Below are 27,866 nucleotides of genomic sequence, written 5' to 3'. Positions count from 1 at the left end.
CCTCCTCCTCTCCAACCTCCACCCACCCAATCAAAACCTCACTGGCGATGCGCTGCTCCTCATCGCTCCACTCGGCTTCTTTTGTTCCTCTCTCTCATCCGCCCACGCACCTACGGTCCCTTTGGCTTTTCTCTTTACAAACTCACACACATCTCCGTATCTACTTCGCTTTACTCCTTTCTGGCCGCCTTCCGTGCTCTTCATCACTGTGAGACGCTTCATGTGTGTGAACGCATGTTCACATGTGCGAATGCACATGACAACACGGACGCCGGGCCTGTATTTAGTGTTTCACAGTGCAGATGTGTGGGCAGCAGCCATCTGGGGCCCCAATGGAACAAGAAGCGTGCGTGTGTGGATGTGGTTCAGGGCTAAGGGCCAAACTTAAAGTAGGGGCCCGTTGTTGAAACCCCCCCAGAGGAGAGCTGGGAATCTCAGGGGAGAGTGGGAAAAACATCCCGGCGGTCATCAATCAAAACTTTTGGTGACACAAATGACCAGAAACAAGGGAACGTTCTCCATCCATGTCACCGTGTCGCCTCCGCCCCGCAGTCATGTCCCACCCACCCACGCCGCCGCCCCATAGGCTCTCGTGGCGCACCGCTCAATGCGATTGGCCCGTCGGTCCCCGGGCGAAGTCGTGATCCCCTCTTGACTAATTGGGCCTTTGTAATTGCGCAGTCTGTCGTGGCGCCGGGGGAGAATGAAACGTGAAAAACGCATTATGGCGGTCGGGGGTAAGAGTGGCAGGTCGAGGCGGGGAAGGTCGTTTTTTTTTTCGCCGCCTCAAAGCGCCAGATGCTTTCCCGTGGCCCATTATGATGCTTTGCAGGAGATCGAGATGCTTTTCGGCTTAGCAACTGTGAAGACACAAAGCGAGATGGAAACCGGCCCTCGAGGGAGGCTCACGCGAGCACATACGTACACGCAAATGCAGGCACACACACCCTTACACACACTTTCACGCGTCGTTCTCTGTTTAAAGCACTCTACTTGACATCAGCCAAACACCATTCGGAGCTTTGTGTTGGTCAATTTCACACAAGGGTCATCAGAACTTAACTTTACTCATGGTGGAGAAGGACAAAACGAAAAGAAGCACATCTCTGCTCCATGTTTTTTGGTCGAATATACACACAACTGGTGAAAATAAGGAATATACTTCTTCAAGTGGCGCCTCTTTCAATCGTGATTGTCCACCGCAGTCTTTGAGAGAGGGAGTGTGTAGGAGGACGGGGTCGTGAGCTGGCTCTTTGTTGGCGCTCCTACAGAAGGCCACAGTCCTCTGCCGTTTTCCTTATAGCTGACTTATTGGTAAAGAATGATTCCCCTCTCTTTTGTCTCTTTTTTTGTATCCTGTTGCTGTGGAAATGAATGAAGCTCCTTATCCTCATCGTATCTGCCCTAAAAATATCCAAAAGCCCAGTAGGATCGTTCATTGGGTTTCTCCTCTTGCCCCTGAGAGGACCACCTACAGGTGGCGCTGCAGTCACACTCTTCATGTCTCCTCGGGACAAAGAGCCTTCAACGACCCCAGTTGTTATTGTAGTAAGGCAACACATCCAGGTAGTTGAGTTCGTGTTGTGGTCTTCATATGACGGACTGTTTCTTTATGTGATGTGACCTCATCTTTTTTTTGGAGGGTGGGGGGGGGGGGGGGGGTATCGTTGCTAAATGCCACTTCTGACGTCGCTGGTGTCTGTTTACCTTTAGATTAGTGTCGGCCGGCCTGTTTACCTGCTGTTTTCCCTGGAGAGCACGAGGTGTCCCTCTGGGAAATATACAGTCATATACAGTCAGTTAAGCGAGGGTGCCGCTTCTTTCCGTCTTGATCCATAGAAGCTACAGATAACCACAGCATCGCTTCACCAAAATCTTCTAAAAAAAATAAAAAAAAACTCAGTGTGTTCTCGTCTTTTTAGATTTAGTCTTGACGGAGACGACGATCACCGTGGGCCCTTTGTCTCGTGCCATTTGAATTACCATTAAGGGAAGCATGTGAGTGTAAGAGCCCGCCCCGGCATCCAGCGCTGCATCCAACTCGCTTTCACACTTGGCTTCATTCACACACACTTTTCCCACCGGGATGGAGCCGCTTCAGCTCGCGCGCGGAGCCAACCGGCAGCACACGCGCTGCCCCTCGGCACACATGGCTGCGAACGCATGGCGAATATTTCCCTTCTTCCTATGGATATTACCGCTGGTTTCAAGTTCGAGGACGAGGATTTATCCACCCAACGAAGGTCAGTGAGGAGGGAATCGCGCGAGCGCGCGCGCGCGTGGCACATTCGGGGAGAAAAACCGCCGCGTGCGCATCGTGGAAGGGTGGCGAATTTGCGCGTAATGTTGAACGGATGAAAAGTTGGAGTAGCTGACGTTTTTTTCCCCCACTGTAATTGCTTGGTTGCACGTTTTTGCCTCCGAGTGGTTCCGCTGCATGTTTGGCCACGTTTGCTTCTTGGTTACTTTGGCGTGATATGGTGATGGAGCTCAGTGGAGCACAGAGCGATAAGCGAGAACCCCATAGACATTTATTCAGCTTTTCAACAGTTGAACCCGTAACACTCGAACATGGTATATAACACATGTTTAAAACATGAATTACTTAGATTAAATGATAATTTCTATGTTTGCCCAAACTTCAGTCATGACAACTTATGTAGTGATGGTGTCGTTAAGTCTCCCAATTCCAAAACAAATGTTACTATTTTGCTCACTTCTCACAAATAATTGTTTTTTAACGCTTCAATGTAGGCTGTTTGCCCTTCAACCACTTGCATTTGTAAATGTGCATTGTAGTGACCCTGCTGGACACCAGGACAGTGCCAGGAGAGCTGAAATGGGCCGCCAGTCCTTCCGAGGGAGGGGTGAGTGGGAGCTTTTTTCATTTTTTTTTTTACAGATACACTGTTTACAACCACACACACTGCACTCTCACTCACGCACACTTGGTCTGGAAACTGTAAATAATCATCCCACAGATTTTCTAAAATGTACTGTTGTTCACCAAGCCTGAGTGCTAATATGAGCTTGCTGGCGTCGTGTTTGGCACGTGTTAGGCATGAACCAGCTTGGTGGTGGGTGTCTTTTTTTAGGGATTTTTACTACCCTGCAATTGCCAGGATGAATCCTTTAGATATCTATTTTGTACTGCATCCTCTCATCTTTTTGTACTTGACGTTATTGGTACATTGTGATCTTTCATCTATGTCTTTCCTCTTCCTCTCTCGCTGCCTTTTACTCAGTGTCTCTCTCACTTCTTTGTTGGTTTGTTGGTTTATTGGTGAACTTGACACTTATTTTTTCCATCACCATGCTCTATTCTCTCACATGTTGCATGATTGACGGGGTCCTGGTCTGCACGCACTGAGCTTTTGATCACAGCCCCCCCCCCTTGCCCTCCCACCCCTCCTTCCGCACCCCTTAGCTACACACACACAAAACACCATCTCTGAATGGTTGGGGCAAAGCTTTTTTTTTTGTTCTAACAGCTGTGATTTCTGTTGGCTGACAAAATAAGTAGGCATCACTGCTCCACAGCTCTCGTCCTAGTACACACATAGGCTGCAAAGACACACACAAGAGCACACAAAGATGTTATCCACACTTATATTTATATACTACATGAGTGCACGGTTCCAGCTGGACCAATACCCGAATTTGAGAGTGTTACATATCTGATAATGATACGATAAACCAATCTGTAAACATTCAACTCAACCCTACAAAATTGCAGAAAATGCTCAACAATAAACTTCACTGGAAATTTAAAAATATTCTAAATAAACAAACAGCACAAAGAAAAAGAAAATAAGGAGCACATTTAGGTAAAATGGAAATGAAAATGTAAATTTATTGCACTGCTGTTTCCAACACGTACACCAATATTAATTCAGTAGTATTTTTGTAATGAGCCTACATTGGCCAATAAGATCCGTCTTGATGACATATCGATCCGGCTCAATTAGTTACACTCAAACACAGACCGCCTCCTCCCAACACACACACATGCCGATTTCTCTGAGTCTCCTTCTCTTTTTCACTCTTTCGACACGGCACGTTTTAGCGTACACAGCTCTCACTAGAGCAGATTATTATTCAGTGGTAATAAAAAGCCAATTTGGAGTTGGAAGGCTCAGCGGCCATTTGACGGGTCACAGTACAAGGAAAATAGTCGGCTGTATTGAGATAGATGATGCAGCGAAGGTTGCGCATGCTGCTCTTGTATGGAAATGTGCCTTCAAAAACCTTGGAGTTGCCACAAACTGGAACCACCTTCCACTGCAGAATATTGACGGACGAATTCATCTTTTTCAAATGTGCCCAAGCATCTGTAATTTATTTGAACCTGTTTTCTGTGTTTGTGCAGCTGAATATTTCTTCAGATGGTTAGAAAAACACAACGGGTCTTGCTTCCCTAAGAGTATTTCTGTCTGAAGATTAGTTCCTGAGTTTAGAGTCAAACGTACAGAACGCCATAGGTTTCAGTTCATACTTGGGCATGAAAATCCCTCTTCATAGACATCCTGTAATAATCAACGTTAACATTTATCTTTGTTTACTACGTTTGTAGCTGCCGTGGTTTTGGAAACCCTTCCCTGGTGGTGCATTCAAGTACTTGTCAGAAATTCTGACAACTGAAACTTTTATAAACAAGCTTCCCCCACATTCACATCCCCTTCACAACAACTGTATATTCTTTTGGTACATCACTTATCGTTGCTACATGTCAGCCGATATTGCTGATATTGCTGGAATTTCTTTTTTTAAAGTTAAGTTCACACAGTTTGTCGTTAAGGAGGATGAATATGATTTAACTTTAATGGTGCATTTGCGTTGGTGTTTGTTTGCAGTGGGAAGAGGTGAGTATAATGGACGAGAAGAACATCCCCATCAGAACGTACCAGGTGTGCAACGTCTTGGAGCCCAATCAGAACAACTGGTTGAGGACTGACTGGATCCCTCGGTCCGGCGCTCAGAGGGTCTACGTTGAAGTCAAGTTCACCCTGAGGGACTGTAATAGCCTGCCAGGGGTCACCGGCACCTGCAAGGTAACAGGAAATACACGTAAAATGTCTTGACAGAGCATGATGATCAATGTGTGGTTTGGGGACATTATAAAATCAGGTGATTTACGTTAAATACTTGACCTCTTTCACTTGTTAACTTTGTTGCTATTTAGTTATTAGACAGGTGGCGGCTAATGTCTCCATTATATAATAGAGCTGCTGGTAACCCCCAAAGCACATAACCCCCCTTTGACTCATTATCATGTTAAGAGAAAAGATGAGCGCTGATGATGATGATGATGATGATGATGATGAATAGGTGCCAGTCTCACTTTTTCTGCTGTCCCTTTTCCCTTGTAGGAGACATTCAACCTCTACTACCACGAGTCTAACGAAGACAGAGAGAGCTACATCAAAGAGAGCAGCTTCATTAAAGTGGACACTGTGGCAGCAGATGAGAGCTTTACTCAGGTAACACTAAACAACTGAGTCAGGTCTTCAGTTCTTTATCTTCCCTCCCCAACTCACCTTAATTTGCTCTTATCTCGATAAAAAAAAACCGCGGCACTTAGCAGTCATTTTTTATTTATTTTACAAGCACTTTTATTTTAATCGTCCGTTCTGCCATCCCCAGAAAAGCTGGCTAGGAGCTTTTTCCGAGTCCTCACAAAAAGATTACTGCTGATTTTGGCATCGTTACGGAGTAACAGCATCTTTTACCTTTGCAGTCAGTAGGAGTCAATCTGGGTGAGAGCCCAATGCTGAACATGTGACGATCAAACAAGCACTTCGAATTAATAAGGGAGGACACTTTTGTTAATTTTATCTCCATTCTCCTTTCGTCACAGGTGGACGTTGGCGACCGCATCATGAAACTGAATACCGAGGTGCGAGACGTGAAGGTGGCGACCCGGAAAGGTTTCTACCTGGCCTTTCAAGATGTTGGCGCCTGCATCGCTTTGGTTTCCGTCAGAGTTTTCTACAAAACATGTCCGCTCACCATTCGTAACCTGGCAACGTTTCCGGACACTGTCACCGGGGCCGATACGTCTTCCTTGGTGGAGGTCAGGGGGTCGTGCGTCAACAGATCGGAAGAGAGAGAGGAGCCTAAAATGTACTGCGGTGCTGACGGAGAGTGGTTGGTTCCTATTGGTGGATGTTTCTGCAGCCCGGGATATCAAGAGAAGGGTGGCACGTGTAAAGGTGAGTGAAGCTGCTGCACCAAAATGGGATTTATCTTTGTGACGGTCCGACTGACTCATTTTGGTTGCCCCTTCTATGACCCCTGAGCCTACAAGTAACACTGGCTTTAGAAACATGTTATGGCCCCTATTTAGTTTCCCCCTAAATAGGGATTTGTTTGGAAGTATATGCTACAACACCACAACCAATTAATCCCATATTATTTCCCTGTTTACAAATTGATAGTAATTTGAATCAGACATTTACTCGTGAAGGTATGTCACAAGTTGCAATTCACTTTGTTGCATTAAGAATTACACATTTTTATTGCTAAATTAATGTCCATATATGTTCTACCGTTGCACTATTGTTGTTTTTATTATGCACCAATTAGCCTAAATCCAGTAACAACAAGACTCTGGAAAGAAGAAATATGTAATGTTAATGAGTGAGTCCCAGGTTAAAGATGTGCCAGTCATTTCCAGTCCTTTCGCTTAGCTAACCGTCTTCTGACTGTTGCCGCTTTTCTCATCCTCCTGAGAACAGTTTTTATCTTCTCGTTTAACGCTCTTGCAAAGGAGCAGATAAGTGTGTTTCTCAAACCGTCTGTTCTGTATGAGATACAAGTAATGTGTTCCAACATATTGCAAGAGTTTGTCATTTCAGCTTCGTTCGAAAAGTAATCCCCAGCTGTTTAAATATACCCTCGTGTCATACAAATAGAATGTTCTCAAAATAATGAGTTCATCCCATATCTTTCAGTAAATCCAAAAAGTAAAAAAAAAAAAATGTTTTTATTTCCTGCAAGTAAAAGCTCTCAGATTTTAGTGTGACATGTGCTGACATAACAACAGCCATCTGGACTAAAATGTCATTCCATCACTTACAAATCTGGTATGAACTTTACGGTAACTAATGTGCAAGCTGCTCACACACCTCTCCCCGGGGTACATGTGGCGGCGATGACGTGTAACGTTTGGAAGTGATTTGTTGGGATAATGAAGGCAACTAACTGTGCGTGAGAAAGTCGGCTGAGTGGGGGACAACAGACTTTGTGGAGACACTTTTACTACATGGTTTCGCCCCCCTTTTTCAGTCGAATACACACCGGACCCACAGGATGTTCTCACACACACACGCACACACACACACACACACACACACACACACACACGCACACACGCACAGAGAGCAATAGAGACAAGAGAGAGCGACTCACTGATCCGCTGCCTCCGTTTTATTTATTAAGCCCATCCCAGCAGGCTAATTGTATAACAAACAGAGCCATAATTCAGATAGAAAAGAGAGAGACACTGAGGGAGACAAAGGCCAAAGATGGACATGAAGAGAGCAATGCAGTCAGGGCCAGTTGGTGTTAAAGAGAGAGGCTAAGACGTAGCTTTCTTTTCAAGAGCGGTAGCCAAAATTGTGTGAGTGACAAATGTTCTCGAAAACCTTTAGTCTGTTTGCCGCATTTGTTCTCTCTGGAAAAAAAAAGGAGGAGGTTTTTGTGGGGTGGTCCCTGAAGGCTGAAAGATGTTCCTCCTCAACTAGATTTAGGAGAGACCCTTGACTTTGTTGAACCTCCAGCAGATGTGAAGTGCCGTCTATCTATCTGTTGCTCGCTTCTCCGGCTCCCCTCTCTCTCACTGCCTGACAGGTTGTTGGCCGGGCTCAGCTGCCTTAGAGAAAATCCATCAGAGCCTGGATGAAAACCGAATGCTGCTTGGCGAAAAAACTCTGACCCTGCAGTATTGGATAGAGGCCTTAACACCTCTTCCATTTTAAGTTTGAAATGTGCAGAGGAAAAGAGAGAGGAGGGCATTGAGTTGGATGATCTGTCTCTCCTCTTTCGGGATTATGGGTAGGTTTAAAAATAAATAAATAATGTCCTCACTTAATATATATATATATTAAATTGAAGAAATCTCAGCTTTGGGGCTGAAAGAAAGTCCTGTCTGCAGCCCCCCTTAGGACAGCAACCTTTGTTTGAAACAAATGAGATATAATATGATTATTAGTGAGTTCTTGAGGTTATTTTGTGCAGAGCCAGGCTAGCTATCCCCCACTGATATGCATCGTTATGCAAAGCTAAAGTATAAACATGTGGGGTAGAATTTATTATGTCTTAGATTGTGATTCACTGCCAAGTTTGGCATTATTTAATGAAGCTTTTTTACACATTGCCCCAAGAGACCCGGTGAAACAACCACACTTTGCCTCTGCGCAGATATTTCTACTCTCTGCCCCGTGCCTTTGCCATTCTAATGCATTTTAGCATTCCCGAAAAGTCCTTTTAAATGAAATGTGAGAAGTTCATTTGCACTGTTGACACACAGTAATGAGGATGGGGAGGATGAGAGGAGACGCCGTGGAGAGGAAGACGGGATTAGAAGTTGAATGGGGCGAGAGGGGGATTGAAAGAAGGCCACTGACAGCAGAAGGCATCAATACCGGGGGGGAGGGAGGAGGAGAGGGGGGGGTTCGTCAGCGGGTGCAAAGGGGACCAGAAGAGAAACAAGAGAGAGGCAACTCCCCCCTCTTTTATAAACCTGTGCTTAAGACCGAGGTCATGACTGAGCCTGATGAAGACGTCTGAAACTCTGACTGACAGCCACTCACACGCAAACTCACACAGGGAGAGTTTAGCCACAGAGTGCAGGGTCATGACCGAGGTAGATGAAGACGTCAAAAGTTTGACAGCTGCGATCCGTCTGGGAGGATCGGAAACGAGGGAGGAGAGACGAGCAGGGGGAGAAAACAACAAGAGGGAATTTGAAATGCGAGCGGCCGGAGAGGCGGAATGAAAGGGGAGCCTTCTGCTTTTTGTTTCACTGTCTCTGCTCAGTGCCTGGGTGGCTCTGTGTGTGTGTGTGTGTTCCCTTCATCCAGAGAGATTTCATGGTCGTGCTTCTTTCCAACGCACCTGCAGGGTCTCGTCAACTGCAGAAAGCATTTGCAACGGGGAGGGATGAAAAGAGGGCGAGCAGAGCCTCAGACAGAGAGAGAGAGATGGCAGAAAGAAAGAGTGCGTAATCGCTGCATTCACCGCCTTTAATTATTGAGTCGCATTTTTGGACTCAATGGATTTACCATGTGCGTGTGTGCGTTTGTGTGTGTGTTTGTGTGGGTACTGTATCTCTGATTTTCTGCCGAACAAAGCCCTCCCTCCCGTATACTCACAGTTTTGGGGTGGCTGCCCAGAATGCCGAGAGTGTGGTGGAGCAAACAGACAGGGAGAACGTTTGTGTGTGCGTGTGTGTGTGTGTGTGTGTGTGTGTGCAGGTGACAACAGTGGGAAAAGGAATGGCGCAAGTGAATGTCTGAAGCAAACCAAACCCAGGTGGGGGGAACGGTTTGCATTCCACCATCACAGTCGGAGTGTGTGTGTGTGTGTGTGTCGTTCTATTGTCTCCTCCTCCCAGGTTGCTCTTAATGGAGAGGAGGTTTGCCAGCTCCACTGCTCCGTCTGTAGCTCCCTGGCATCGGAACAAGCCCCGCTCTCCCTCTCTGTCTCTCTGTCTTGCTCTCATTATCCCTCCTTTCTCTTCTCCAACTCCTCTTCCATATCCTCAGTCTGTGGAGCGGGGGGGGGGGGGGGGGAGGGGTATTGTTGTAGAGCCCTTTTCACATGCTAATGTTCGCACTGTTGGCATCGGGCAGACACACACACCAAATCCACACACGTTTGTCCTCAAGCCACCAGCTCACCACAGCAAACTCAAAGCGGCGGCTTCCTCTGAGCACATTCCTACGGCCTCGAAGGCAGAGTGACGCGAGTAGCTGGTGCTTAGGTGTAAGATATGAGGTGAATTTGATACCCAGCTGTGCAGGAATGTCGGGTTTCTCGGGGGAGGGTGGGGCGTCAACGAAGACACACTGTAGGGCAGAGATAAGAATCACAGCTTATCTCCAGCCTTTTCTGCGGCTTTTAATTAACAGGGCACGACCCCCTGTGATTAATGGTGTCCCTCCTTCCGGGCTGATGGTCTATCAATCCGTCCATCCATCCGTCAACCTGGCCCTCCCTCCATCCATCACGCTGACAGGTGTCACACCGGAGTGGTCGGGGGTACTTCCTCCGTCCACGCCCCCCCCCCCCTCTGCCGGGAAGGAACAAGGGATGACGACGGATAACACGGGTCAAGGAGAGCGCGCATACGCACACTCTAAATACAGTGCGGCGACAAGGCTCTTAGTTGGATTTCACGTGGGCTGCATTTGCATTTTTAGGAGGCAGATGAATGCGTATGCAAATGCCGACAATGCTGATAGTAATCAAAGGGCACCTTCCCCTCCGCTTCGCCCCTCCTCTTCACTGTTTCTGTCTTCACCTCTTTGCATCTCGCTCCTTGTCGGTCTGTATCTCCCGCTGCCAGTCGCAGTCAACCTTCCTTTGCGCTCACTTTACCTTTAACTGTCACTTTCCTGCACTCGTCACAAGCGGACAAAAGAAAAAAGCTGATTGCGGGACATTTGCTCTGCTACTAACGGGCGCGACGGGGACGTGCTCACAGACACGCGCACAAATGTGTCTCTTATCGCCTCATCTTATCCGTAGCGGCCTCTATATTCTTCTTTTTTGGTCCAAATCCCCTCGCAGTTCATTGGCCGAGCTCGGGCCCCGCACGGCACTCGGTAGCGTCGGGTTAATGTCGGGTTAATGGCACTCTCATGAGCTCTTATTCCAGGTCAGCAACGCTCCACCGACCCCCCCCCCCGTCCAAACCAGCTAAAAAAGACACAAAAGGCTATACACAACGGAGAGAATAGAGACATGTGAGGGTGCTGAGGGAAGTTTATGGCTTCAAATACTTCCTCCTTTCTTTCCTCTTCCCCCTTCAGTGTTGGAGACAAGGATAGAGGATTGGATGGGACAGAGACAAAGCCAGTGTGCCTCCCCCCCCCCAATACCAGAAGGGCCTTGTTCAGGCCTATAATCAAGCCTTAAGTCCTTTGCAGGTCAAATACTTCTCTCTCCCTTTTATTCCCTGCCTTTCCCATCCACGGCTCTACTTACCCACACCGACGGTTAAAAACAAAGGCGTGTGCTTAACAGCAGACGAGTGATAATACTTTATTATATCAGCTGACATCGAGCTGCTGGCGGACTTCGGAGCTCCCCCCCCCCCCGGGTTCGACGCGCGGGGAGAGGAGAGGGATATGCAGACGTGCCTGCCGCCTGCAGTCGGAGAGTTATCAGAGATACAAAGCGTGATAAGTAGAGGTCGAAGAGGAAGCGCGCAGGGAGCAAATGAGGGAGGCTGTGAAAAAGTATGAAAGGCCAACTGAGTGTGTGAAAGAGCAAATCTATGGCGGCTCACGCAGATGGGGCAGGATTGTCGGTGTGAGTAGATTACAGAGGAGACTTCCTCCCTCTCATCTACTGATGAGAGTGTCATAAAGTACTCTGAGACGCACACACGCACACGCATGCACACGGTCACACATTCCTATCCACTCCCACTGGGGTGTCTTCATCCCCCATTCGAAATGTGAAAGGGTTTGGGGGAACAAATAAGAAGAACTGGAAGAGATGGTGGGATGGAGGAAGAAGAGTGAATAGGGTGTAATGATGAAAAAGAAGGTGTTGAAAAAAATGATTGGAGTGGAAACAAATGGAGGATTTCCAAGTGAATCTGGAGAATCTCCTGAACCAGCCACGCTGTGCCGTCTCTTTTGCTTCAGCAGTGGATGTCGAGCTGTATAATTAGGCACTCATTTATTGTATTGTTACTCTGTCAGTGCATGAGTTCCTTGGTATACAGAGAGAAGGTTTCACTCCCCCCCCCTCCTCCCTGTCGGTCTCTCTCTTCCTCTGAATATTTGAATGTCAGTAATATTTGTGTTGGCGTTAAGTTTTGATGTATTCCGCTCCATGTTGCTGTGAGTGGGAGCTGATCAATGAGGGGTTCTTTAAGGGGTTTATTGCTTTACTCTTCAAAATCAAAGATAAAATAAATGACCCCGTCCTCTTCATGCCATATCTATCGCTCACTCTAGAATTTTTTTTTTTACGCTTGTTTGTCTTTGGATCGAAGTGAAGTTTGTGCGTAGAGTAACTTGTTGTGCGGGCTGTTGAAGCTGTCAGTATGGAAGACACCAGACACGTTATCAGGGGTCAGGGGTCAGCTGACCTGAAGTCAGGGTTGTCTGCTCTGCTTGCGGCACATATTATTAAAAGATCGTTGAGTGTTTGTCACCAAAACATATTTGCATTGACAATTGTTGTTATTTTCAAACCATCATTGCTTAATATTGTATTATTGACGACTAACTGATGATTTATTGAAATATTGATGAAGCTGCTGATTACTTTCTTGATTCATTGAGTAGTAAAACTAAATGTCGCATCTTGACTTGTTGAAATGCTTTTATTTTGTCCAGCAAACAATTAAAAACTCAAAGACATTCAGTTCATTGCCGAAAAAGAAAAACACAAGATACTGTATCTTCCTTTCATGAGCAGCGTCTGCAAAATGTGTTTGGCATTTCTACTTTTTACGATCCTAATTATCTACTGCCAGTCATCATTACTTCAGCTCAGGCCAACCTTTTTGTGTGCACAGCTTAGAATAAAACACAGCACAAGGAAAACTGGAACCTCTTTATCAAAACGTTTGCAACAATGTGACCTGTGGTTACCGGAGTTAGCGTTGTCATTAAAGCGGAGCCTTTGTCTGTCCCTCTGCAGCCTGTTCTGTTGGTTTTTACAAGGCCAAGTCTCCGGATGCGGGATGCTCCAAGTGTCCCCCACACAGTCACTCGCTCAGGGACGGGGCGACAGTCTGTGACTGCCACTCCGCGTTCTTCCGCGCCGACAGCGACCCTCCCTCCATGGCCTGCACCCGTAAGCACCCCCCACCCACACACACACAAATACACACAAACACTAATACCAATATACTTAAGGTCAAATGCAGACAACATGTGCAAATAACAGCAAGAAAAAAAGCACACTCATTGTCTCCCAACATCTCTATCTCTACCAAACAGAGGGATACACAACGTTGTCTGAATGCCTCCCTGTTTCATGAGCCCATTACTTATGACTAAGCCACCATCTACTTCCTATCTGGAAGAGAAGAAATTCAGAAGTGAATAAATGTCCTCCCTATTCTGTCTCTCTCTCTCTCTCCAAGTCTCTGAGCAGGTCCTGTGTCCTTGGTCTGTGTGTCATAAACTTAATTATGCTTATTTACAGAGCATGGTTTTCCTTGGCCTGGGAAACACACACACACACACACACACACACACACACACACACACACACACACACACACGCGCGCACACACTAACCCAACCTGCCCCTCAGACATAAGACACAAAAAGGATTACCACAGAAGAAAACACCAACCCATCAAAAAAGTATGGTTTTAAATGCGATGCCAGATGTTTACATTCCAACTGTGCCAGCAGCCCCCCCCCCCCCCCCACCCCCCACCCCCCGTACACTAGAATGTAAACTTGGTTTGGTTGGTTGTTCACTCTCAAGCTTCTGTCCTCCACAGAGCCGCCATCTGCCCCGCAGCAGCTCATCTCCGTGGTGAACGAGACCTCGGTGGTCTTGGAGTGGGCCCCCCCTCGCCGGCTGGGAGGACGAAGTGACACCAGCTACAGTCTCGAGTGTCTCATTTGTCCAACAGCGAGCCGCAGTCACACCCGCGGCAAAGCTCTGCCCTGGAATCACAGCACCGCCCAGCCCGAGGCCCAGCGCGGGGGCCAGGGGATGCAGTCGGACCAGGGGATCGTGGGTTCTGAAGTCCAGTCGGGGAGAAGCGTCTACCAGAGCGGACCAGCAGCCGGAGACCACCCGAGGCCCGGCTCCGGCTCCGGCTCCCAGCTCTGCCTGCCCTGTAGCTCCGACGTCGTCTTCTCTCCCGACCAAGCCGGCCTGAAGACCACCAGGGTGGTGGTCAGCGAGCTCCGGGCCCACACGCACTACACATTCATCGTCCATGCGCGCAACGGGGTATCCCGGGCCAGCGGCGCAGGGGCAGCGCAGAGCGTGTCGGTCACTGTCACCACCAACCAAGCTGGTGAGTTAGATAAATCTGTTTGTGAGGGTTATAGATGTTGTCCGTAAGTGGGTCAGCCCCATGCAGACCGCTGTGTCCCGCCGCGGAATCAGAGCCCCTCAGGTAACGTTTGAAACGAACAGCCTCTGCATGTTACACGCATGCCTGCTAAAACTGCTATCCAAGAAAAGAATACAGATCCAATCATATTCAAATGTATTTTCAGCGTATCTTGTGCTTAGGTCCTGTCTTTGTTTCTGACCTAAAATATATAATAAATTAGTATTTTAAAAAAATAATAAACATTTAAAATACATTTAATAAAGAAAACTGACTGAAGTTGATTTGAAAAGCGGTCCCATTTAAGGCCACATTGTAATACTGTGTAAAAATACCACATGTTGCAAATGTATTCTTTCTCTACCGACAACAGCTTGATGAACTGCAGGACATTCTGTAACACAAAACTATTGCTTTTACCTTCACTGTCATTGTTGCCATAGTTATTACTCTGTCCTAGACCTAACAACAGCTGAATTAATTACAGGGGTTGTCAGAAGGCATTCTGGGAAATGTAAATCACTGATTTAAATACAAATAGGCAGAGTGTGTTGAGGGGAAAGTCAATTTGAGGAGAATGTAAATGACGACGCCGCACAGCAAACTGGTAGAGCACCAGCAGCGATGTGGCGAGGGTCTGTTTTTCCGTCAGCTCTTAACCACAGAAGCGAGTGAAAAAAAAGGCTTTTACGGCGTGTTTCATTTAAGTTGGGAAGGTGTCAGCTGGTGTGCGGTTCTCCTCTCACACGCTCTCCATTAGATCTCGATGTGTGCTTTCTTTTTTTTTCTTCACCGCGCCGTAACGTCTCAACTGTCATCGATTTAAGTCTTTGTGATGGCTTTTAGAAAACGGCACACCTGCTTAGTTCCAGGTGCCCCGGGGAAATAACGTGGCTGTTTGTGCGCGGCATGAGAACTGACTGGGATTTGTCAGGTTTAACCTGCGCCGCCATATGGCCCGATGTCACGTGAGCAGCCACGACACCTCGAAGCAACAAAAAAAATGGAAGGATGTAAAAAAAAAAAAGTGAAAAATGAGGATTGTCTCTGCGGAAAGAGCGACATTTAGGTCAGTTCTCCGGTGCTCCTGGTGTGTGGGATTGTTGACAGGACTGAAAACCCGTTAAAGATGTTATCTTATTAACAGAATATAATATAATATACTCTGTGTCATTAAGTAATTATCCCTCTCTCCGTCCCAGCTCCGTCTGCGGTCTCGTCCATCTTAGCCATTGATGTCACCAGGCACAGTTTGGCGTTGTCGTGGCAACAGCCGGATCGACCCAACGGGGTCATCCTGGAATACGAGGTCAAGTTCTATGAAAAGGTGAGGCGCCCGCAGGTTAATGCAGCTGCGGCAGCTGTCTGGAATGGCGATAAGCTGGCACGCTGTTTGTATTTCCCTGATGTTGACGATGGGTTTGCAGCGCAGCATTGAAAGAGCCCCCCTCCTCCCTTTGTCCCCTCTAATCAGGATCAGAAAGAGAGGTCCTACCGCATAATGAGGACCTTCTCCCGGAGCGTCGATGTCACAGGTCTTAACCCCCTCACTGTGTACGTGTTTCATGTGCGTGCTCGCACAGCTGCTGGGTACGGAGAGTTCAGCCCCCCGTTTGAATCCGCCACCAGCTCAGGTATTTCTGACAATAATGTTTAGGAATTTTAGCTTCATTTAGTTAAGTTTAACGGGAAGTTAAAGTTTTGCAGCTTTCTGGCTAGTGACCGGTGTGTCCTTCCCTGTTAGATCCCTTTCCCCTGATTGGAGAAGGAGTCAACACAGCCTTCCTGCTGCTGTCCGTCAGCGGGGTTGGAATTTTACTGCTGATATCTGCAGCTGTGTTCATCATTAGCCGCAGGTATTCACGCACGCACACACACACACACACACACACACACAGGGTTCCATACAAACGTGCTTTCACACCAATACGTTGGTTAGTCTCCCATCGGTGCATCACTGACGTCTCAACCGTAACTACTGCTTGTGACCAAACTACCTGGATACAGGCGGCACACAAACAACACTCACAACTCCCCTGCTATTGTGTTGTTAAATAATATGTGTGCGTTACCTGGAGCTTTTAAAGGAGATTAGAGTGGAGACAGTGATAATCCCTTTGTCCCTGACTTGTCATTACTGTCTCCTCAGCAGCACAGCTTGTGTGTCAGCTTCCGCTGACGTGCACACTCACACACAAAAGCATGCGCAAGGGCCCGCAAACACACACACACACACACACACACACACACACACACACACACACACACACTTACTCGCCCACAAAGGTGTTTTTGACAGTTTCTTTGTTTAATGGAAAACACCTTTTATCTTGCGCTACCTGAGGCATCAGCCCTCCTCCTCCCTCCTCCATCCTCCCTCCTCCCTCCCTCCCTCCCTTGAATGCTTTCATCTACTCGCCCTGTGTCTTTCCTGCTGCACGATGACTCTCTGTTCTCATTGTCAACGCTTTTTCCGGAAAAAAAATGAATGAGCAGCGCTACTGCGAACTGTGTGTGTAAAAAAAAAACAATTTGACACATTTGTCTTTTTGTCAGTTATCTTAAATCACACAAAAAAAACGTGAAAAGTAGAAACCCTTTTTTACAGGACTTCTGTTTTCTAGGATTGTGTGTTAACCGTGCATCACTTCTTATGTCTAAACAGGAGGAGCAAGTACAGTAAAACAAAGCAGGACTCAGAAGAGGAGAAACATCTCAACCCAGGTATTTCAAACACACATATCCTGTTACTCTTAGAAGAGACAGATGGGTGCTCTTTTTCTCTTAGATCCACCTGCACGCATCTCAGACTCTGCCAAAGACATTTACATAACGTATGGAGCAGCAGTTACACACATATTTCATACCCTCCTCTTCCTCCCTTGTTTCCTCTCCTCTTCTGCATCTGCTTTATGGCAGGAGTGAAGATCTATGTGGACCCGTTCACCTATGAAGACCCCGATCAGGCTATCCACGAGTTTGCCAAGGAGATAGATGTTAGCAGTATTCACATTGAGAGAGTTATTGGCATGGGTAAGCCTGGCATTAGAGTTTGCACGCACACACACACACACACACACACACACAGGCTCACTTGGCGCTGACATGGCTGTTTACTGTGTGTGTGTGTAGGAGAGTTTGGGGAGGTTTGCAGTGGTCGGCTGCGTGTTCAGGGAAAGAGGGAGATCTACGTGGCCATCAAGAGCCTGAAGGCGGGATACTCTGACAAACAGAGGAGGGACTTCCTGTCCGAGGCCTCCATCATGGGACAGTTTGACCACCCAAACATCATCCGGCTGGAGGGCGTCGTGACGCGATGTGAGTTGAGAGAGCCCGGGAACTCTTAGCAGTATATGAAATTGGGTTATGTGCATGTTGTAATTCAATATTTCTGAATGCACCTGTTTAGGCAAACCATTGATGATCATCACAGAGTACATGGAAAATGGATCCCTGGATGCTTTTCTTCGGGTACTGGCATATAATTATACGGCTTCAATTTTATGAATTTGGCATGGACATTTGTTTCTCCCACTGGAATGAAAAATGTACCAATTCATTAGTAAAATGCACCCACTCATGAAGACCCGTGTTAACCTGTTCTCTTGTCTCGCTCAATTCTGTCCAGAAACACGACGGCCAGTTCACGGTGATCCAGCTGGTCGGCATGCTGCGCGGCATCGCCTCCGGCATGAAGTACCTGTCGGACATGAGCTACGTTCACCGAGACCTGGCGGCTCGGAACATCCTGGTCAACAGCAACCTGGTGTGTAAAGTGTCCGACTTTGGCCTGAGTCGAGTTCTGGAGGACGACCCAGAGGCCGCCTACACTGCGAGGGTGAGACACACACTGAAGGAATGTGTGCACACAAGGTGGATGAGAACATATGCATAATATCTGATGTACAGGATGTATACGGCCTGGTATTGTTTAAAGGGGCCTTTGTAAACAACCTTTTCTAATTTCCTTTAAAGAACTGCCCATAAACCTCCACAGATGATTTACACACTATCTTGGTTGCATTTCCTTCAATCAGTAAAACATATGTAACAACTAATGCCATTGCTGTAAGACGAAGTTCTTTTAGATGAAAAGATGAAGCACACTGAACTGCAAGCCGCAGACTATTGTCATGTTGCTTTTTCATGTCAGTTTACTTATTTGCCAAATCTTTCCAGGTATTTAGACCATTATGGAAACACATAACTATCAGAGCGAGCTGAAGGAACTTTTTATTTAGTTTAGTAAGTAGAACTTACATTACCAGGGACTTGTTGGTGTAAACATTGGGGCCATTATTTACTCAAACAAAATAGTGAAAGTCTTGCTACTGTTTTAGGAGGCAACTGGGACGTATCTGTCCCCTGGGGGGAAGATCCCCATCAGATGGACGGCTCCGGAGGCCATCGCCTATAGGAAGTTCACCACAGCCAGCGATGTGTGGAGTTACGGCATCGTCATGTGGGAGGTGGTGTCTTATGGAGAGAGACCCTACTGGGACATGAACAACCAGGACGTGAGTCTTTTTTTTCATCTATGAGTTGCCTCAAAGACAAAAGAGGGAGCTAAATCACAAAATACTTTGCCTATTGCCTACCGTTCAACTCCATTATTATCACATAATGCATTCAAGGAATGAAGGATTTGCCTTCAGAACGGGGATTATTAATAAACCAAATATAAAAGACATTTTTTTCAACTCGTTTTCTTTCTTCTGGCAATAAATCCTCTGCTAATTACGCTCGCCAGCTTTATGGCTCATCCTACTGTTATGTGAAAAGTGAAAACAAAAGTCACCTCATCCCAAATTTTCTTCATAACGATGTAGATCAATGTGTGAGCGTAAAGAAGCCTTTTAAGATTCAATATTTCTTTTCTTAATTAAGATGAAATTAATGTTTACCGTTTCAGCATTAACTAAAGTGTTCATCTTTATATTAGTTTACAAATATGTGGTTTGTATAATATGAATGCCCCCATGCACTCTGTCGTAAGTACAACGTCATCATAACTGAAAAGGAAGACGAGCAAAAGGAGGCGGATAAGTTCCCTGTCTAAAGGAATGTAGAATTAAACTTTTAGCTTCTGCACAAATTTGTGTTTTAACAAACCCAATTTAAATGGTTGAATGAATGAAAAGGGCACCAGTTCTTTAGGATATCTTAGGAGAAGACTTCTAGAGGGAAATGATCTGTCCTCTTTGTGAGGTACTGAATGCTGACCGAGAGACTTTGACCTCTGCAGCATTTAAAAAAATACTTTTTTCCTTCATCCAAAAAAGGGCAGCAAGCCAAGACATCTTCAGTCACAAGATAGTTTGTTGAAGATAATATATAGTCTCAATTAAAGTTGACTAGCAAACGCTGCTTAGTGTTATTCTTCAGCCAAGCACACAACATATACACATTCAGCTTAAATTCACTTTGCTATCGAAGCATGTTAAGTTTGATTTTGTCAAAGAGGCATTCTGGCATATGGAAATGTTCAGACATGATTGGTTTCATCTGCCGCGCAGTTGTAGTTCCCTAGACATCTTATTTTCTTTAGTTTTCTTGATTGTGAATTAGTACACGCTGTGATGCTCTTTAGCTTATGTGTTTTGGTAAATACAACAAAACATAACTTTAGAAACCACATTTTTCAATATATGTCCATAACCGTCACACAATTCCATATTTCATACTAAGACATTTTTGAACTGAAAATGAAAATGAAGAAAACGGATTCAGCAGTGATTGGGACACACATCTCGTGGAGGCAATTACTGTCACGGATGCGGGGAAGGCAGGACTCAAAATGCAGACTAAACGAAAAGGACTTTAATTGTCAAAAAGGCAAAAAAGCAAAGGCCAACGGGCATATGATTACACAAAAAGAGAAGTAGGAGTTACAAAGTCTTAACTTTTGCTCTTGTTGTACTCCAGTTTTGACCAAAAGAAGCAGTGGACGCAGTTCTGTCTTAGCTGCTGGCCAACAGAGTCAGACTTTAGAAATTCATGATGAAAAGTATTGTCCCACAGTGTCATGCACAAAGGAAATAGTGGAATGCTCACAGCTGGAGAAGATTTACATAAATTTGATGTTCAGACAGCTCTGGAAAGATCATTGAGACGACGGAGGAGCAAAACGTCTTCAGCAAAAGGTTTTGCTTTCTTTTTGGCCGTGGCTTTTCAAAGGGTTTTGATTCAATTCTCAATATACTAGATGATGTCCTGCACAAAACCATAATGATTATGAGTATAAAATGAGAATTTGGGCAAAACTGACATATCTGGTTTTGTACTGCTTCAGTTTGGCCTCAGTGAATTATTTCCCACTGTATACGTTTTGGAAAGCCATACCTTTCTCTATCCTGCTGAAACTAAAAAAAAAACTTCCACCTGACCCTCCTCCAGGTGATCAAGGCAATAGAAGAGGGCTACCGTCTGCCTGCTCCCATGGACTGTCCCGTGGTGCTGCACCAGCTGATGCTGGATTGCTGGGAGAGAGAGCGGGCAGAGCGACCCACCTTCAGCCAGATACTCAACATGCTGGACAAGCTCATCCGTAACCCCGGAACGCTGCGCCGGACAGGGGGGGACAGGTACGCGCTATTATGAATTCATCTGCGCTCACACCTACACTCACCCTGCTCCTTCAATCACGATATCGCCGTCCTATTTTTGGACTGTTGCCACCGCCAACCTCTGCCCTCTCCGTGTTTCTACAGACACGCAGCCGCCGTGATGGAGTCAGGTGTGGGCTCGGAGGTGCGCGTGTCGGTCCTGCCAGAGGTGTGTGTGCCGGCGGGGTCGGTCTGCGAGTGGCTTCGGTCCCTCGGGTTGGAGAGGTACAGAGACACTCTGGCAGCAGCAGGGTACACCAGCATCGACACTCTCCTGGCTCTCACACACCAGTAAGTGCACCTCCGTGTGAAAAGGGAATTTGGCGCATCGCTTTTTCTTCGTGCAAAAAAACACACACAACAGAATCCCAATTTACTCAACGATCAAGCTCAAGTCAAAACAAGAGGCTTAATAGTGTGTTATAGTCAGAGTCATGAGTTCCGGCATCTGGAGTAGACACGTATTTATTTGCACACATCAAAAAAAATGTACTCTGTTAGTTTTCCCACAATTGCAGCCACGTCACATTTGCATTTGGTTACTCAAACAAAGTAGTTGGCATGAAATGTAATTGCAAACACGGCTAAAGATGTATAAGGGATATGAGTAGCAGTGATTGTTAATGTCGTGAAGGACCTCAAATCCAATGATCCAATGATCCACTTACAGCGTCACAACTTGTCATGATGTCAGTAGATATCTCTTCATAAATATACTCTAATTGCTCCATTTAATGAGCAATCTCAGAAGCCATCGGCTATCGGTCTGAATGAGCCTCTGGGGAGAATAGCCTTTATTTCTGCGGCTTGCCAGCCGGCAGACTTTGTTTACAACGTGCTGCTCATTGGTTGTACTCCAATTAGCAACTTGAGATGCAAGAGACGTCAAGTTGGACGTACTTGTCTCATATTTAGCCAGTTTTATAAACTAATTCTAAATAAAATGCTACATCATCGTCAGACAAACGGACTGTTAACGTTCTACCAAAGTCTGTCTGACTTGATTGGTCAAAACTACTTGGACCAGAGAAACTTGAACGCTTCTGAAACCAAGAATACGTCCTGTTGGTTTTATAGAGATTAGTTAAGGAGTAACGTACACACACTTGTATTATTCATTACATTGCATGTCACTTAGCTGACGCTTTTCTCCAAAGCGACTTTCAATAAGGGCATTTTTGTACCATTGTACCACTATTGTACCATTATTGTATTGTTATGTACATATAAGTGAATTTATCCAACCAAATGGAAGTATTTGTTTTAGATTATTCAGAGACTTCTAATCTCATCTGAAATCAAATGAAACGAGCCACAACGTTGAAAGGATTACATGTTCATTTATTATAATGAATGTGGCTCGTGAAATTAAATGAAAAACAGCTTTGAAAAAATATTTCCAGAACCCTGACAGTAGTTCAGGGTTCTGGAAATGTTTTGTGGTTAACAATGCTTTGCTTTACTCGCTGATTAACAAAGTAGGCCTTGGCTACATGGACAAAATGATGTTAATGATATCGCTTAATTGGCAGTCATGGGCGGCTATTCATTGTCAAGTTGGTGATGTAACTTTTATATATAAAGCTCTAGATGTATGTGTATATTTATACGCAAGTGATCTTTATGGACGCGGCCTCATCCTTTGAATACTGCATGATGTGGATTTGTGTGTTTGAGAATATATTTCTTTGTCTCTGCCCCCACAGGGAGATGGACCGACTCGGAATAATCACACCATCGCACCAGGACTTACTAATTGCTAGTGTGCAGCAAGAAGTGTTGTCTCAAATGCGGCATATGCAACACACAATGGTTCCAGTCTGAGCTGGAGAAGGATCCAGGCCTTTGTTGAGAAGAATTTCATTTACCTCATCCATGCACTTTAGAGAAACATTTAACCAGTGGAAATACAAGGAGTGACTCATTCTCATACAAGAGAATGGGAAAAACTGCACTTTTGTCAACTTCCATTCCGTGGAGTTTTGTGAAAACCGTGATCTGGACGTGGAAACACGGATGGCATTAAGCTATTGCGAGCTTAGAGCCTCATCCTCTTATCCAGTTCTATTTCTCATTATATTGTTATCTGTTTTGTGAAGGCTGAAATGTTAAGGCTGTGCATAAGCAGAATGGCTTCCAACCTTTCTTTTGCTGCTTGGGCTTGACTTGAATAAAATGTATTCTGTGTTTACTCGAGTGTGTGTGTGTGTGTGGGTGGGTAACTGTGTGCGTGGGTGTGGGCTTGCATGTGTGTGTGTGTGTGTGTGTGTGTATGTGTAGCGTGAATGCAAGCAAAATTAATCTCCGTAGTCAAGACGTCAGCTATCTTTGAATATTCAGAATATGCAAAGTTGCCCGATAGAGAGAGGAGCCGGACCGAATGTATCACTACGAGCTCTTACTGGTTTCACACCGGAAGATCATACTAACAAACTGTATGATTTGCTTGTGTTTTTAAATTGTTAATTGTTCAAAATGCTACTTGTATGAGATTCTGTTGAATTCAACATTTAGAATAGAATGACATCCCTCGTTGTGAATCGTACATGTCTTTTGTTTAATGCTAAGAAATACCCACATGAAGTATTTTGTTTATTTATGCTCTTTTTCTATAGTTTGTACATTGTAAAATAGAAAACGTGAGGAAATATTGTAATGACTGTGATATTGCCTTGCAATAAATCCCCAAACCCATTTGTTCATGTAGTTGAAACAGAGCCTTTGCATTGCAATGTATACAATGTACAGCACCTACTGTAATGTAGACAAAGTCAAATCAAGCTGTATTCTCTCTGCGTTTGACAGACGAGGAAAGTCTCCTCTGTGGAAGCTGAGAGTTAGTCGGAGGTGAACAGCTTCTGGCGTCTTCACGCATTGTGTGTGTGAGAGGAAGGAAAGGCAGAAAGAAAAAAAAGAGTAGCGGAGGGAAGCGAAGGAGGGAGGAGATTTTGAATTAAAAGGACTGAAAATGAAGAGTGGCTGTCACCACCAGCGTCTGTGTGCCATCGTGTTTTTAGAGGCTAAATTGGGCTGAGTTTGCAGTGCAAACTTGTCGAATCATCAGCATCTGTTTCCCTCTACATTACCACAAACACACACCAACGCACGCACACACGTGCATGCATCTATGAATGTGTGCATATGCACACCAGGGAATTGGTTGGAGCAACCCTTTGATGGACAGATGAAGGAAGAAAACATATGATCTTGATTCTGTGGAAAATGTCAGTGTTTTGCGAGCCTAATGAGAGTTTCCTGCACACACACACATTCACGTGAAAGCATTGACACACAAACCAACCCCCCGCGTTATTCCCAGTCCATCCAAATCACGCAAAGCAAACGAAATGCTGATGGTGGGTAATGAGGCAGATGCCTCTGAGTACAGGACAGAAAGAGGAAGAGGCAGAGAGAACGAGTCGGCATGGAGCAACGAAACGAGCAGCTCCTGTCGAATAATGAGACACTGACAACACATCTAGCAGGTAGCCCTTTGTGGCGATGCATCGCATGCTGGGCTCTACTCGAAAACTGAGAGTGTGGCAACTGTTGTTGGAGGGAATACCGGATCCACACTGCAGACAAACAGTGTTTCAGACATGGCTGTAATGACAGCAATGTGCACCACTGAAGTGGGCTGAGATCTCTGTGCAGCAATTGCACTGATTGACAAAATAAAAGTTGCTACAGACACATACTGCTCCCAGAGGATGAATCGTAATGACTTGTCCTCTAGCTTCACCGAGGAGCGAGGCTGACTTTAAAGGGCTCTGAATGAAATACATTGCCATTGAATTTGGTGCATTCACGTGTCACGTGTGATGCATCAGCTGGTAAACCTCCGACCTTTGCTCTACAACCGTCATCACGTCAAAGATGTAATTAGTCCGTTTTTGACAAAACTGATTTAATTCACACCGAGTTGCTCTTTGTGTTAAATGCTATAGAACATTTTGACACGATAACACACAGGGAATATTGTAAACATTACACCATCCAAGCATCGTCACCATGAAACACTATTGTTGTCACGCCGACCTTAGTACCACATCTTAAAGCATCGCGTTGCCTAAATGAGGTCTCACAGAGATGCTGGCTGCTCTAAATCACATTGAAAGGGATTGATAACAGGGATGAAAAAGGACACCGTTTAGGGCTGAATCCACATTGACTGACTCAGAGTGAGCAGTAGTCGTTCTGAACCTAAAGGATACTCTTGTTATAACGAGTAGGGCAGATCAAATTAAATATTTCTCTCCGCGTGTCTCAGTGGGAGGTGATTGTGGGTTTTTGTCCCCAGATTAGGGCGGGTATAGAGCCGGCTAATCCTGCCCGCTGCTCCATGTGGGAGTGGCAGTGGGGAGTCTTTGCTGCGCAGCCAGCTGTGATCTAATGGGTGTGAGATGGAGCTCTACACACAGGCACGCACACTCACACACACACACACACACAACAAAGTCTAGATTTGTTTCAGGATTAAAGACATCCCCTCAATGACGGACATAATGCCCCAGGCATTCCCACGGTAACCTCACAAGGTTGCCTGTATTTGAGTGCGCGTGTGTGTGTTAGGCTTTGTTTGCACCAGTGTGTGTGTGTGTGTGTATGTGTGTGTGACATCATAGCTGTTGTTTTTTGGATGCTGATGATGAGAAATACATTTCGACAAAAGAAGCAGAAAGCGCGCAGGAAGGTGAGTAGACACACAAATCACTCAGTCCCACTGGAGAAGCAGCTGCCCGGGTTGGCAGGCCGTGTCCCTCTCATTATGCCGGCCAGTCACTCGCATCCTGGCTCTCCCTCCCCTGCTGCTGCTGGACAGGTAGCATCTGACACACATTAGCCTGCTATTAATGACTTCTGCTGCGGCCATTATCTCACGTTCAGGGGGCTAAACATCCCCCGGGGGCCGTTTCTGCAGCGACGTGGATTGTGAGTGCCGGAATCATCCAATTTCCCAAAAGTTTTGGCTCACAAGGCACTGTTGTGTCTTCAGGGTCGTCGCCCCCCCTACGCTTCGATCATTCTCTTGGGTCTTCTTTCGTTCCCATTTCGCCCGTGATGGCACCTGGAGGTAAGTCCAGGATATCCGTGAGCGGCACTCTTAAGGAATGTGGGCTGTTGCTGATGGACGTCCTAAGTCGGAGTCATTGTTTAGCCCTGATCCCAAAGGGGATACCGCTGTGATTAACATTAATCCTACAAGTCTCTGCACAAACAACACGAATACCATCTCCAGATACCACCTCTAACAACAACAGCAGGTGTTCATGCCTTCCTCACCATCCAGTTGAGAGTTTGACGTCTTGTCTGTCCATGTTTAGGGTTAAGTGAGGCTGTAGAATAATGTTGCTTATGGTCGTTGTCAATCAGCTGTTTTTCTTACTCTTTGAAATTTGTGATTGCATTTGAATCCGTTAAAAAAACGAGTCATGAGGGAAATTTAGCTTTTAAGTAAAGATGCCATCGTTTCTGTAGTGGTCTGAAATATTTCTTTGCCAGAAGTGTGCTGAATCCCAAACTGCTGATAGCCTGGTGAAACTGTAGCTTTCTGCTTAATTCCATGGTTCGGATTGCAACAAAAATATACAATAGAATAAAAAAATGTCTCTCAGCAAGAATAAATGCAGCATATTTGAACAAAAGTCCTCTCCAAGGAACGCAGTAGGTTTATCTGAGCTTTTTAGAGAGTGAACCAATGCTGCAAACAAAGATGTGACAAACTTCAATCGTCAAGCATTTTCTGAACGTGTCAAATCTGCTGCAACAATTAAATCCCGTATTTTAGCAGACGCCAATAACAGGCTCTGATAAATCAGGGAAAGTTATAGTGGCGAGGAAGATGATTGACTAAAATCCGTGAAAGGGGACTTCAACGTGAGCATCAACACGGGGACAAAAACCACGTAGCAAACAAAATGGTTTATAAGTAGCAGCAAGAGGATCTCATCTTCTCAACAGATTCAGCAGTGTTTGTTCTGAGATCCGCCGGACGAGGGGAATGAATCTGAGAATCGGTACAAGTGGAGCCGAAGGGAAACACGTCCATATGCATGTGCTCCTCTGTGTCTAGTGCTCTCGTCCCCGTCCTCCAAACTCCATGTCCCAGTGAAACCCCCACGGCGCTGCGAGCGTCTGCGGTGTGACGAAACCTCTCCAGGGCTGCTTTCGTTCTCCATCCCAGCGTAGAGTGCCCCGGGTCAGCGAAAGCCCCCACCAGCAAGAGAGAGGAAAGGGACAGCACACCAGCAGCTCTGCCCTTCACCAGCCCTCCACCCCCCACCCCCCCTACATCTCATTAAGGATAGATGGATGATCAATAGGAGAAGCAGTAGAAGGGGATTAGGATTAGAAATCGATGGCTTTGTTTTGCCGTAGATAAACGCTGCCTTAAGACACTGACAACGCCGCCCACAGACTTTTATGGCTTTTCCCTCGGTGTGAGAGGGGGAGGGGGGCACGAGGAGCAATGAGACGGAGACGGTGTTGATATGCTGCAGATGTTTCACCGTGCATGAAGGTTTCGTGTGGGAGACGGAGCTTCACCATCGCAGATCAGACGCTGACCGGGTCACAGCGAGCCACAGCTTTTCGCCGAGAATAACCGGAGAGGCCGGTGCTGAGGTGGCATCGAAAACAAAAGCCTCTGAAAGGAGAAGTGAATCTCCTAAAACCTGAGTGGGCTGTAAGAAGGGAGGCAAGGCATTCTGGGTAGGTGAGGCCTACACCTCCCACACAGAGATTCAAAAACAGAGAGCACCCCCTGCTTTGATCTCTCTGCTCTCTATCGCCTCTTCTCTGTCTCCTCTGCACACACACACACACAGACACACAGACACACAGACATAGACACAGACACTCACACACACAGACATAGACACAGACACTTGCCTGTTTGTTGTGGCTTTCGTCCCTCTGTCCTTTGATAGAACAAAGACATTTGAAATGTGTCCTGCAGATGAAAGCTCGCCTCAGATGTACAACATGCTGCC

General features: G+C 46.0%; 1 protein-coding gene across 1 annotated transcript; it reads left to right on the top strand.

Annotated features, from left to right (window-relative positions):
- The first annotated feature begins 1,662 nt into the window (after positions 1–1,662).
- Positions 1,663–23,587, top strand: LOC120816185 (ephrin type-A receptor 4-A-like). Its single transcript, XM_078099041.1, has 19 exons — positions 1,663–2,243; positions 2,800–2,867; positions 4,854–5,051; positions 5,370–5,480; positions 5,858–6,212; positions 12,886–13,041; positions 13,703–14,230; positions 15,472–15,596; positions 15,744–15,903; positions 16,014–16,125; positions 16,935–16,993; positions 17,189–17,302; positions 17,402–17,587; positions 17,679–17,740; positions 17,898–18,107; positions 18,610–18,786; positions 20,666–20,853; positions 20,980–21,165; positions 22,581–23,587. The coding sequence occupies exons 1-19, from the start codon at positions 2,087–2,089 to the stop codon at positions 22,696–22,698; spliced, it is 3,270 nt and encodes a 1,089-aa protein (XP_077955167.1). The 5' UTR covers positions 1,663–2,086; the 3' UTR covers positions 22,699–23,587.
- Positions 23,588–27,866: the final 4,279 nt, after the last annotated feature.

This window comes from Gasterosteus aculeatus, chromosome 3 (assembly GCF_964276395.1).
Source record: "Gasterosteus aculeatus chromosome 3, fGasAcu3.hap1.1, whole genome shotgun sequence".
Lineage (NCBI taxonomy): Eukaryota > Metazoa > Chordata > Actinopteri > Perciformes > Gasterosteidae > Gasterosteus > Gasterosteus aculeatus.
This window is presented reverse-complemented; position numbering and strand designations above follow the sequence as displayed.

Coding starts and splice junctions, on each gene's coding strand:
- LOC120816185 (XM_078099041.1), top strand. CDS start 2,087: ATGGAGCCGCTTCAGCTCGCGCGCGGAGCCAACCGGCAGCACACGCGC. Junction 16,126..16,934: donor GTGTTCATCATTAGCCGCAG/GTATTCACGCAC, acceptor ATGTCTAAACAG/GAGGAGCAAGTACAGTAAAA. Junction 18,108..18,609: donor AGGCCGCCTACACTGCGAGG/GTGAGACACACA, acceptor CTACTGTTTTAG/GAGGCAACTGGGACGTATCT.